We start from the raw sequence: 13,135 nt of genomic DNA on the forward strand, positions 1-13,135 counted from the left end.
GCTGGGGTTTCACTCCAGCCGGCCTCACAGGTGTCCTGGGAACTTGGCACAGACACACTTACTGTAGCAGAGACGCTCCCCAAAGTTCACTCTGAGGTGGGAACCGAGGCCTAGGGGTGTCCTGGGGCGGTGTACCTCACCCTGTCTGTGCTACTGTACTGTCTGAATTTGGCTCCACGTGCATACATCACCTGGGCTAAAACAAACCAACCACAACCCATACCTGCCAGTCTTCTCCGGTCCTGCATCCACCCCCGTCCCACTGGGAGATGCCGAATCCACAGGCCAGAGCTTTAATGCTTTCAGGTGGTGTCACTGGTCACCCATGCTGTGCCCCTCACTTGTGAATGTCCAACTTTCCCATTGTTCAGATGGGGAAACTGAGGCCCGTGGTGGAGCTGCACCTGAGGTCTTCTGTGAGGGAGCGGCACAGGCGGGATCAGAGCCCACGTCTCTTGACTACGGTGTCACTCCAGTGAGCCCCTGCCCTCCAACACAGTTACACCCCCCAAATCTACGTCCCAGGGCTGAGCTAAGGGGAGAGAGGAGGTCACCAACAAGGACTGCTGACCGACGGAAGAAAAGAAAGGCATGTGGGTAAGCCTCCCAGTCAGCTGGCTCAGAACATCAGACCTGGACAGGACCTAGGAGGCACCTGGGCCAGTCGCCCATTTTACAGATGAGGAGGACTGAGGCACAGAGAGGAGAAGTGGCTTGTTAGCGGCAGAGCTGGGGCTGGGCTCCAGGTCCCCTTTCTCCGATGTCGGATGAATGTGCTTCCACCCCTGCTGGGTGACGGCACCCCACTCCCAGAGACTGTGCCCGAAGCCAGCTCCTCAGATGATCTTAGTGTCATCAGAGACCTAGCTCAGCCCTCTCAGGCCCTCTCTCCTCTCCTCACCCTCCAGACTTACAGCGACTTGCCCTCTCATTCTTGTGGTACCCAGGAGGAGGTCCCAGATAGGAAGGCAAAAATCTGTTCTAACCTGGATTTGCTCAGCCACTTACAGCGAGACTTTGGGAACCTCAATGCCCCTGTTTGGGCCTCCGTGTTTTCTTCTGCAAATAGGGAGTGTGGGAGGGTGTTTGGACTAGATCAGCAGTTCAAGTCATGCCCCTCTAGTGGACTGTGAAATCAGTTTCATGGGTGGTGACCAGCGTTTAAAAAAATAGAAAGGAAGAAACAGAAGAGAACAGAAAATAAGCACATCACATTACTTTGTGAGAGTTATCTTGGTTAAGTGTGTGTGTTTGCTGAGTCATGACATAAAATACATTTCTTATTATTGGGGGTCATGGCCCAAAAATGTGTATTTCCGACACCCCCTCCCACCCCACCTCCAGGTGATGAGGCAGGAGCTTGAGCGTAGGGGCTGGAGAGGGCTCTGCGGATGCGAAGGACAGGGGAGCCGCAAGCCAGCCTTGCACACTGAGTATCTCCATCGCCTGTAAGGAGATAACACATCACAGCAAAGCCCCAACCCGTTAGCAGCTGGTAACGAGCGGGTGTCGCACAGGGAGGCTGATAAACAGCCTGTGTATCCTGGGAGAGGTGCTGTCTGCAGGAACACGTGTATGGGCTCTGGTGCCAAGCACCGGGCGTGTTAATTGCCTTTGCTGTTTTAGGCTTTGGGTGGGAGTGAAGAGGCGTGCATGCGTGCGTGTGTAAAATACTATTATTACCCTCAGTCTTCAGATGAGGAAATGGAGGCTCAGAGAGGTTACGTAACTGGACCAAGGTCACACAGCTGGTAATGCTGGGACTCAGGATCCCAGGTCTATCCGATGCCCAAGCCCACACTCTTGACCCCTCTCCCTACTGCCTAAATGTGAAAGTCCACGTCTGTGACCTTCAAATTCCACTTGGTCTTTGGAAGGCAGAATCTTCTAACATCAGGGTCAGGATTTGGGGAGCATCTTAACCTACACACTTTCACTTGAAAGACGGGGACATGGAGACTCCAAGAGGAGCAGAGAATGGCCCGAGGCCCCCAGAGAATGGTGTCAGCGTAAGTGGGGAACATGAGAGTTGTCCTTGGTGGAGGAAGGTGGCCCCAAGGGGCAGCATCACCAAATTTCCACAGCCAAGGCTGACCTGGACCCAGCAGTCTTCAAGGACATGGAGGCTGGTCCCTCCTGTGCCTTGCCTCCACTCCCTGGCTCTCCCTCTCTGCCCCTACAGTGAGCCCCCACTGCAGTGTTCTGGAGATTCAGGATAGCTCTCTCCTCTTCCTACCGCCTCCTTCCAGCCCGGGCAGCCCGATACCACGCCCGTCCTATCCTCCCTCAGTCCTGCAGATCCCCAGCACTGAATTCTCAGGCCTCCCCCAGATGCAGATTCAGCTGAAGGAGGATGAAATTCCCTAGGTGTGCTCATTACATCTCTTCACTTGATTCTTATGGGGAGGGGGTGCTGTCACCCCCCCCTTCCCTTCTGCTTGAGAATTTGACCTTTGGTTAACTTTCTAGCTCTGTTCCCCTGGAAACCTGATAAAGGAAGACTGCTGGCTGCGTCACTAGGGTAAATTAATAGGTAAACTAGATCTGGTTGGGGAGAGCTCCAAATGCTGATGGGGACACACACTCAGGCTTGGGGCCTTCTTGAATGCAGTGACCTCTGTTACTGGGTGTCTCCACTGCAGGCACCCTGGAATCTGGGCCTATGGATTTGTTACAGGAGATCCTGGCTCCTGTGGGGCAAGAGGCTTCTCGGGCAGGGCAGCCCCCACGCTTGTCCCTGGGGCCCCAGAGGGAAGGTCTCTGGGTGGTTGGGTGGGCAGAGCAACGCTGCCTGGCAGGCCGTGGGCTCTGGCCCATGTCTGGAGCAGACAAGTGCGCTACGTTGGTCTTTAGAGTCTGAATGTTTAGGAGAAGGTACAGAGAAGACCTTGGGGTCTTGCAGGGAAACGGAGGCTCAGAGGGGCGAGGTGACCTTCGCCAGGTCACCCAGTGGGCTGCATGGCCCACCTCGCCCCCTCCCCTGAGCTCCATGGCTGGGCACCTACCTCAGGCCGCACGGGGTCCTCGATGCCCACCACGCAGATGCAGGTGAGGTCACTGAGGATGTCATTCTCGTTGTCCCAGTCGGGCTCGGGGCTGCTGGGGAAGTCGCGGTAGGCCACGCAGATGGTGCGAAGCCCGTCACAGGCCATGGGCTCAATCACCTTCTTTACCATCTCGTCCCGGTCGCGGGGCCGGAAGACCCGGGGCTCACCAGCTCCGTTGAGGATTTTGCAGCACCTGCGGGAGGGGTGAGGGGGATGGGTAAGGTCCAGCCAAGCGCTCAAGGGCTCACCCTCTGACGGGCTCAGAGCTCACCCCCACCTCCCAGTGATGCCCCGCTGGCCGTGGTCGGTCACCTAGGGCCCGTCCAGTCCATCTACCGTAATTCTTCAGGAATGGTCCTGCCCTCTGGGCCCCAGGCAGTGATGGAATCAGGCTGAGCCAAAAAGAAATCGGGTGGCCTTGTTGCAGTATGTCCCCTCCAATTCCGTAAGACCAGATCTCCTTTGATCTGTTTCATATTTACTAGATTTCATCTGGAAAAAACAGTTCCGCAGCTAAAATGGTTTTCAAAGGGCATAAAACCCAGGCTAGCGGTTCCTGACTCAGCCAGCACATCAGAACGGCTTGGGAGAGCACTGAACAAACTCCCACCTGCGAGCCTCACACCAGAGGTTCTAATTCAGTTTGTCTGGGGGTGAGCCCAGGAAACAACGGTTTTTAAAAAGCTGCCTGGGGTGATTCCAGAGTGTGACCAGGGTTGAGTCCCCTCAAGGTACCAATGGGGAAACTGGGGCCCAGAGAGGGGGTGTGCCTTGCTTCTGGCTAACAATGAAAATAGAGACAACCAAGTCCATGCTAAGGGAAGGGGAACCAGGGAGATCTAACAGGGATGGATAATGGGTAGAAGTTCCTGAGATCCAGTGATCTAGGGAGGGGAAGAGGGAGGACTCCCTGCTGGCAGGAGAATTTAAGAGGAAAGAGAAGTTGCAGCACAGGGCGAGGAAACACACAGGTGGTCTTGCTGGGGGACGCCATTCCTGCGCGCCCCCTCGCGGACCCCTGGCTCCCTGGCCGCTTACTTCTTGAGCACGATCTCAGAAGCGCCCTTGCTGTACATGCGGAAGCTCTCGTCCGGCATCTTGATGACGGTGCTCATGGACTTGCGCACCGAGTTGAAGGTATACACCTTGTACAGCTTCTCCTCCGGCATCTGGCTGCGCACAGGCTCATAGTCCTGCTTCAGGTCCAGCACGAAGCCCAGGAGGCCACACTCCGTCTTGTTGCCCACCTGCCGGGGCAGCGCGCCCTCCTTCTCCGGGGGCTGCGGAGAGAGGTGGGCGGCTCACCGGGCTGCCCTGCCGGGTGCCTGCGGGTCTGCGGGGGTGGGTGGGCCGGCCCCGCCACCCCTCCCCCTGCAGCCTCCGGCCTCGGCATCCCAGACCCAGTCCTGGCTCTGGACGAGGGCAATGAAGCAAGGCTGGCTTTCTGAAAATTACGAACTATTTCAAACATGAACCCGTGATAGAATTAAAAAAAAAAGTGCACAGACTGTCCAGCTCTGTAGACCCTCAGCATTATACCATGTTTGCTGCAGATTTTTCTTTTTTTAAGAAGTAAAACCTAACAGAGTCAAATCCCCCTCTGTACCCCTCCTCATCTGCCTAATCCATCCCTGTCACAGAAAGAAACTCCATCTTAAATATGGCATTAATCCTTATCCTGTGTGTGTTTTAATTTCTAATTCTGAGATAGTTCTAGAGTAACAGGCAGTAAGAAATAACACGGGGAGAGGACACACATCCTTCGTCTGGTTTCCCCCAGTGCTCTCTTCTGTATGGCTGAAGCACAATATCACAACCCAGATGTTGACAGTGACACAAGCCAACCGGCCGTATTCAGGTCTGACCAGTTTTACATGCTCCCCTGTGTGTGTGTGTGGGGGGCTCTGAGCAATGGCATCCCATGTGGATTCCCGTGACCACTACCATCAAGATGCACAACAGTTCATGACAACATGTCCTGCGCTGCCCTTGTATGACTGCGGTCACCTCCCTCCCTTCCCCCTCCCTGTGCCCGGCAACCAGGGATCTGTTCTCCAGCTCCATAATTCTGTCATTTCGAGTGTGTTATATAAATGGAACCATGCAGCCTGTAACTTCTGGAGATTGGCTTCTCCTCACTCAGCATAATCACCTGGAGATTGGAGAGCCAGGCAAGCTGTTGCATTCATCGGTAGCGGGTTCCTTTTCACAGCTGGGTAGTATTCTACGCTTTGGATGCAACGTCCCTTGTGATTTCAGTTTAGGTTGAACCAAATGCAGTGGTTATTTTTGCACATCACTGTGGTCAGCCATTGGTGATTTCTTGTAGATTAACCTCCTGTTTGTATGTGCGGTGCTGTTTTGTGTGTTGAAAATGTCATGCAAGAAGGCTGTGTACATGTTTCTGTAACTTGCTTCACTCGTGTCACATTCAATTTTTGAGAGCTATTCCCATTCACGGAGCTGGTTTGTTCCATTTTAACTGGGCTGCGTGGACACCACAGCCCCGGCCCTGAGCCTCAGGGAAACCACCACCACATACAGCCCCTGTGCCTCTCACGCCCTCATGCGGCTGCCTGAACACAGGCTGTTCCGTGCCTCTGCCTTCGCCCCTGCTGGTCCTTCCTCCATCCCAGCCAGGCAAACTCCTCCTCGCCCTTTAAGGACCAGCACAGATATTTCCTTGTCTTTGAAAATTGCTTTGTGGGTCTGTCTCCCCCAGAGTAAAAGAGTCGTTGTATTCTTTCCTTCCCTGGGTCCCCAGGGCAGCACAGACCCCAGCACACAGTAGGCATTTACTCATTGTTTTCTGGATGGCTCAGTGCAGACCAGTCTGGGGCAGAGGGAGGCTCAGGTTAAAAGGTAAGAACAAGATGTCTCCACAGGGCACTCACAGTGGGATTAGCAGGTGGCAGTGGGAAGTTCACGCTGGCAGGTAAACTCACCTCCTATGGGCATGCCTCCCACACATGCATATGCTCCCCCACGCCACTTGTATAAAATTAATGTGCAGCCACTCAGGTGGAAGTGCCTTTGGGAGTGGTGAAAGTCACCACGGATAAACCCACACCCTAAAGAGACAATGAAGAGGAATAAATACCTCTGAGCATCCAGTGTCCAGCCCCACCCCATCCCCATGAGTGGCTCTTCCTGGGTCTCAGACCGGACTTGTACAGGAACTTTCTGGATCCACACCCTCAGCCTCCCTCGTATTGTTCAAAAGAGCAGCCCAGGCAAGAAGAAGAACTCTAGAAGATGCTGGATTGGTTGTGCAGGGGACGGGATGGCAATCGGGCATGTCACTGGCCGACTCCCCCTTCCACAGTTAGGGCTTGGGCTCAGGGAGCCGACCCGAGCCCTGGGGGATTATGGGCATTGACCCAGGCATTCACAGCCTTAGACCCTAAGCTCTCATCCTCAGTTTCCCCATCTGTAAGATGGAGAGGCGGGAGCAGATGATCTCTAGCTGAGAGAAAAATCAGCCTGCCCCTTCAGGTGGATGACAGTGAAGGATGGTAGAGCAGGCAGTGGGGCAGATCCCTCAGCGGGGACCAGGGGGCCGTGGGCCGAGGCTCAGAACGCCCTCCCTGCTCCACACCAAGCCCTTCGGTGGGATTCGATCTGGAAGCAGAGGAATCTGACAGCTTCCCCTTTCTACTGTTTGGGAAAAGAAATTCTAAGCATTCCCCTTAGTCTCTGTAGCATACAGTTATGTTGTACTTTTAAAATTTATATATTTATTTACTTAGCATGTTTTTTTTTTCAATTTTATAATTAACCTTCTGGTGATTTCTAGAGTTTTATGAATCTTCCACCATGGTTTTTCCCTCTCTACTAATGACAAACCCGGAGGACTGAAATAAAAATGCCTAATTACTTATTTGCCCCAGAGAGCTGAGCAGTTATGCCTGCAAAACCCCTGGCACTTTATTACCCTCTGTGAATATTTTAATTTTCCTCTAAAAGGATCTCAAACCATCCACAGTTGCAAATGGTAGAGCTGCCTCCTCCGTAATTCAATTTGTTTCCGTGAACTTGAGCTCTGAAACTGCCTACGTGCACTACTTAGAAGTAGGGACCTGCCTCTTTTTTTCTTTTGGCTTTTTAAAAATCTTTACAAACCCACAGGTTTTGCTATTACTGTAGGCTTTCAAAGAGCCTTTGATCTCCAGGGCTCTCATTCTGTAGGAGAGTTAATAAGGCATTGGTTTTGAGGGACAGGAAGCAAGCCTGTAGGAAAAGTGACTTGCTCCTGGTCACAGACCTGCAGAGGGGCAGGTCTGGGGCTGCCCCCAAGCCCCCTGATTCCCCAGTGCAGAGCTCAATCCAGCACATATCCCTGCATGAGCACTGAGCCCTTTGGGACTGCTGGGTGCAGCCATGGGCGTAACTTGGAGAGGGCAATTCATGCTCCTGTTTTGGGATGCTTGGGAGTGACTAGAGCTAAGACCAAGGAATGATGACCCAAAGAACTCCAAGTTATAAATAACATATACAAAAATGAGATTAAAAAAATGTGGCCAGCAGGTACCATCTCACCCCCATGAAGATGGCTATTATAAGAAAACAAAACAGAAAATATGGTGAAGATGTGGAGAAACTGGCACCACTGTGCACCGTCAGTGGGAATGTAAAATGGTGCAACCACTGTGGAGAACAATCTGGAGTTTCCTCAAAAAATTAAAACATAGAATTACCATATGATCCAGCAATTCCACTTCTGGGTTTTTACTCAAAAGAATTCAAAGCAGGTACTTGAGAAGATATTTGTACACCCATGGCCACAGTAGCATTATTCACAGTAACCAAAATGTGGAAGCAACCCAAGTGTCCATCACAGATGAATAGATGAGCAAAATGTGGTCTACACATACAATGGAATATTATTCAGCCTTAAAAAGGAAGGAAATCCTGACACATGCTACAATATGGATAAACCTTGAGGTCGCTATGCGAAGTGAAATAAGCCGGACACAAAAGGATGGATACTGTGTAATTTCTTCTTATTGAGGTCCCGAGAATAGTCCAATTCAAGAAAGTAGAAGGGTGGGTACCAGGGGCTGAGGGTAGTGGTGGTGGGGAGTTAGTGTATAACAGAATAGAGGTTCAGTTGGGAAGATGGAAAGTTCTGGATACGGATGGTGAGGATGGTTGTCCAATGTCAGTGTACTTAATGCCACTGAACCATACACTTAAGATGGTTAAGATGGTAAATTTTAAGTTATGTATATTATACCACAATTGAAAAAAAAACCCTCCTTCTTGCCTCCTGCCCCAAATAATCCAACCACAGCCTGGTAACTTGCACCAATTGCCATAGGGCGATATTTGAAAGAGCATGTTAGAAAAAGACTTTTTGCTCACGAGCTGTCTCTGGTGGCCTAGGCCATGCCCCCTCACCCCTCAAGGACCAGAACAGGCACCGGCAGAGCAGCCTCCCCGAGGCTTGGATGGACCACCAGCCAGCCTCAGCAGCTGCCGCAAGGCCAGAGTTTGAATGCGGACTCTGCTCACCCTTTACGGAGCTCTTCGTGGGCATCCTCACTTGTTTCCCTGCAGCTCCCTAGGAGGCGGCCTGTGATTAGTCCCAGGTGCACGGAGGGGCCTGGAGAGGCGAGGTCACACCACTCGTAAGTGGCCGAGCTAGGATTTGACCTCAGCTGTTCTGGGATCTGAGCCCGGGGCACATGCCCTCCCAGGAGCCCTGCCTCTCTTCACCAGCATTTGAGATCATCGGTTAATGAGGTAACTGGTGGGTGACTGATTTAGAGTCCACGTCGGGGAGAGCTGTGGCTGTCTGGCTTATCTCCACTTCCTGCTGTGGGGTAACCAATGAATATTTGCTGAATGAATAAATGAATAATTTTGGTGTTTTTGTGTGTGGAGCGCTACCAATGGGAGGCCAGATGGGATGGGATTTTGTCAGAATCGTGGCCTCCAGAATTGTCATCAGAAGGCCTGCCACCCCAGGAGCCTCTCAGGTGCTAGGTCACCTGAGGGCAGGAGGGGGCAGAGCCATGCCAGTGAGCCACGGACCTGCCCCAGAGGTTGTAAAGGCATGAGGTCCATGTGCGGGTCCAGGGCGACAGCTGGACAGGCTGAAACGCTGTGGGGAGACACACTGTTGGAAAGCAGACTCCCTGAGGATGCCCTGGGGACCTTTCCAAGCTCACCAGTGCACCATGCCTATGTGTGCATGCAGTGTGTATGTGTGCATGTGCACGTGGTGTGTGTGTACATGCACATGTGTTGTGTGTGGTGTGTATGTGCTGTGTTTGTGGCATGTGTGCAGTGTGTGGTATGTGTGCGGTGTGTGGATGTGCGTGTGTGGGGTGAGAAGATGGAAGCAGGGATTAATAGTTCCGTTAAAAGTTGGAATTCCCCATCCAGGGTTATTTGCCTTAAACTTTTCTCCCAGGAATAGTGTTTGCAAAAAAACCAAAACCAAATGAGCCCCTGCGACTTCACGTACCCAAACGAAGGGCCACCCCATCTCCCCATCTTAATGCCCTGCTAAGTCACTTTCAGGGTCTTCTGTGCCTTCTGGAACCCCCATCTTGTCCAGAGCCTCTTGCAGAGCTGGCTTGACTCAGGGAGGGGTTTGAGGCTCATTTGAATATTCAGCTGCACCTGGGTTTAGAGCCAGGAGATGTGAGGTCAAGGGCTGACTCTCTCTGTTTCCTAGAGTCACCTCCCCACCGCCTTCGTCACCTAGGAGCTCTAGTTCTAGGACGTGTGAGAAATACAATCAAGCACACCCTTCCTGCGTCTTGGGGGTTACTGGGGCTTCCTGGGGTAAGGAGGCACCCCAGTTTGGTGATGGGGTAGACTGAAGACTAGGACTGTTTCTAACTAGGTAAAGTTTGGCTTATTTATTTAGGAAAACCAACCTGCCAGGAAAATCCCGCTCCTTCCTCCAGAACCCCTTCAGGGATGCCAAGGAGATTTGTTTTTTTTTCAACAGTTTATGTTTTCAGAAATACCCCGTAAACTTCCAACAGTTTGGCGCCATGAGTGCCCATCTTCAGTTTAATGATTCAAATGTTAATCGTAGTGTCAACCTACTTCAAAGGCGGTCTCATATAATGTAAAATTAAAGTCCGCCTGGGTGGTTTCAGTGCACAGAATAAACGTGGGTGGAAAAGGAGGATGTCTTCCCCAGAAAGCGCAGCGCCTCTGAAGTCTGAGGAAGGGGCTATTTCCATCTTAAAGCTCAGCTAGGCCCCGAGAAGCAGCAGGTGATGAAAAGAAGCTAGTAGAAGCCTTGACGTTCAGAGTTGGAGGCGACAAAGCACATCTGAAGGTGCCAGGATTTCTGAGGCAGGGAAGCAATTTCTAACTAAAAGATGACTCACATAGCTTCCCTCGGAGGGCAAGTTTAGCTCCCAATGGTTAGAAATAGGAGTGGGAAGAAGAAAGCTCCACCATCCTCAGAAGGGATTGGGCATGGGGTTGAGGCTGGCCCTCTGTGAGGGCCCTCCTGGGTCACTTTTCTTGGCCTCCCTGCTGGCAGCTCTGGCCCTCACACGACTGTCCACCCGTGCCTGGGAGGCTCTGAGCACTGTGAGGAGAAAGCCTGTTAAGGACTTATCTGCTGCCACCCAACTCCCCCTCAGCCTTCCCAGCCTCACTCTGCCATCATTCTAGCCCCAAGAAATGCCTAGGCCACGGACGGCCACATCTCCCGAGAGGTCTCTGGATCTTGGCTGGGCTGTGGTCCTGCCTGGAATGACCCTGCCCCCTCCCCAGCTTGTTAAAACTCCTCCAGAATTCTCTGGGCTCAACTCTGACTCCTGGTGTCAGGAGCAACCCTGGGCAGGTTACTTGATATTTCTGCAGCTCCATTTTTTCAGCTGCAGGATAAGAATGGTTGTATTTGCCTTGATTACCTGGAAGGCATGTGCAGGGTCAAGCAAGACAGGGACTGGCAAAGCAAAGTACACAGGGTAAGGCTCAGAAATAATAATAGAGGTAATAAGAGCAATAATTGATATGGACTGAACACTTGCTGCATGTCAAGCACTGTACTGGGAGCCACACATTCATCTGTTCATCTGATCTTCACTGCAGCCCTGGAACTGCGTCAAGGCAAAGGTGTAGCCAGAGGAGTTGGGCATGGAGTGCAAGCTCTGGACTGGAAAGACCTGGATTCGAATCCTGGCTCAGCCTCTCATCCACTCTGGGACTCTGGGCACATTCTTTAACTCCTCCCAGCTTCAGTGTCCTTATCTATGAACTGGAGATATGATGTCACCTACTTTCTGGGCCTCAGAATAAAGTGACAGGGTTGGACCAGGTGGTCCCTAAGATCTGGGAATGCATGTAGATTACACCCACATAACCTACCCTTGCAACTACTCATCTAGTTTCTTCTTCTTCTTTTTTTTTTAATCTTTTAGAAATAGAGCTAATTCAGAAGTCTCTGGATCAATGTAGACCAGAGAGCTGAGGGTAGTTCCGAAAGAGAGCTCAGCAGGCTGGAGGTACCAAGAGAACACTGGTACTGGCCATGGGACTGGGACCAGGGCCAACTCCTACTTCTTGCTGCCACAAGAATAAGAAAGTAGAACAGAGAGAGAGCCCTGTGCTGAGCCTCTTGTCACTTCATAGTCATCCATCCACCAGCCACATAGTCATCCATCTGTCTACTCATCCACTTATACATCTACCATCCATCCATCCATCCTGCACCCATTATCCATCCCCCTTCCTACCTGGTCCTCATCTCACTGATTACATATCCATACATTTATTCCCTAGTCAATTCACTTACGTCACCCACCTACCCAGTACTTCCCAAGAGCCTATGCCAGGGAAGCAGAGATAATTCAGCTGTTTCACACTCCCGAAGAGCCCACAGCCTGCATCAGACAGTGGGACGACACGGAAGAATTACCCTCATGGAGGGGGAGAAACAGCCTTGCCCAGGAGCTGTTTCCCAGGCCAGGCTCACTTCCCAGCCACAACAGATGGGCAGTGCGCGGACAGTGCGTGCCTTTCCCGCCCACCTCCTCTTGCATGGTGAGGATGTTCTGCCGTCTAGATTTCTGAGCCTGGTCTGGAGGCTGGCTGGACTTCCACCCTCTACTGAGCAGCCCCTGACTCTTCTCAGGATTCCTCTGGGCCTAGACGGGCCATTGCTGGAAGCCCCTTCTCCCAGTATGGTTGGCAGTCCTGGCTGTGAATCTGACCCTCTGCACCCCAGGCCATTCTTCCCGAGGCCACCCAATGCTAACGATGCCGCAGGATTGGTTTTAATGATCAAGAGCCTAATCTGGACACCCTACTCAACAGCTAGCTGCCTTTAGGGTATCTGTAAGTTGGCTTGCCACCAACTGGTTGTGTAACTTTGGGCAAGACCCTTTCCCTCTGTAGCCCTGATGCCTCTGCGGTCTGTTCAGACATTGATTAGCCTCTGACTACAGATGGAATCTCCTTTCACTGGGTGATCTTACTGCTGAATAACAACAACACTAATCTCACTGGATGCTCAATATGCGCCGGGCACTGTGCTAAGCACTTTCCACTTACTAACTCATTTCATTCTCATAATAATCCTATTATTTCCCCTAGGAAACTGAGGCACAGAGAGGTTAAGTAACTTGTTTACAGTCACACAGCTAGTGAAGGATTTGAACGCAGGCTGTGTGGCTCCGGAGTGTGAACTTTAACCACCACCCAGTCATACCAGGGGTCTCTGCTATCTCTTCCACACTGATCACCCCCAGCAAGGAGAACCATGTGGCCAAGGTTCTTTCAGGGAAGACTCAGAAAGAGAGGCACAGGAGTCCTAGGATGCCAGGGTGCAAAGCATCGAAGAAGGACATCGGTAAGTGACTTGGCCTGATTACAAACCAAGGATCCCGGTTCCAAAGTCCCTGAGCTGTTCCAGTCTTGGCAGCTACACTTTCTCCCCAGATGGACTGATGCATCCCTGTCCTTTAAGCCACCCTGAACACAGCCTCAGCCAACTACATCTAGAAGTGAGATTTTGGCTTTGCCACTGGTCCTCTGAAATACTGCCTAATTGAGACTTATCGCTGCAGAGATGTTTCGCAGCCCTCCTGGCAGATCCCAAAACTCCTTTT

The 13,135-nt window shown here is 51.9% G+C and overlaps 1 protein-coding gene across 5 annotated transcripts in view; it reads right to left on the reverse strand.

The window, feature by feature from the left end:
- The window catches only part of ATP2B2 (ATPase plasma membrane Ca2+ transporting 2), a 331,142-nt gene that overhangs the window by 23,956 nt on the left and 294,051 nt on the right, over positions 1 to 13,135 (reverse strand). For all 5 annotated transcript variants that reach the window (XM_072941850.1, XM_072941854.1, XM_072941851.1 and 2 more), the window contains 2 exons: positions 4,086 to 4,327; positions 3,006 to 3,240 (listed from right to left, as the gene is read on the reverse strand). In XM_072941850.1, coding sequence (XP_072797951.1) covers positions 3,006 to 3,240; positions 4,086 to 4,327 — 477 coding nt within the window. The remainder of the gene's footprint in view (positions 1 to 3,005; positions 3,241 to 4,085; positions 4,328 to 13,135) is intronic.

Source organism: Vicugna pacos, chromosome 17 (genome assembly GCF_048564905.1).
Source record: "Vicugna pacos chromosome 17, VicPac4, whole genome shotgun sequence".
NCBI lineage: Eukaryota > Metazoa > Chordata > Mammalia > Artiodactyla > Camelidae > Vicugna > Vicugna pacos.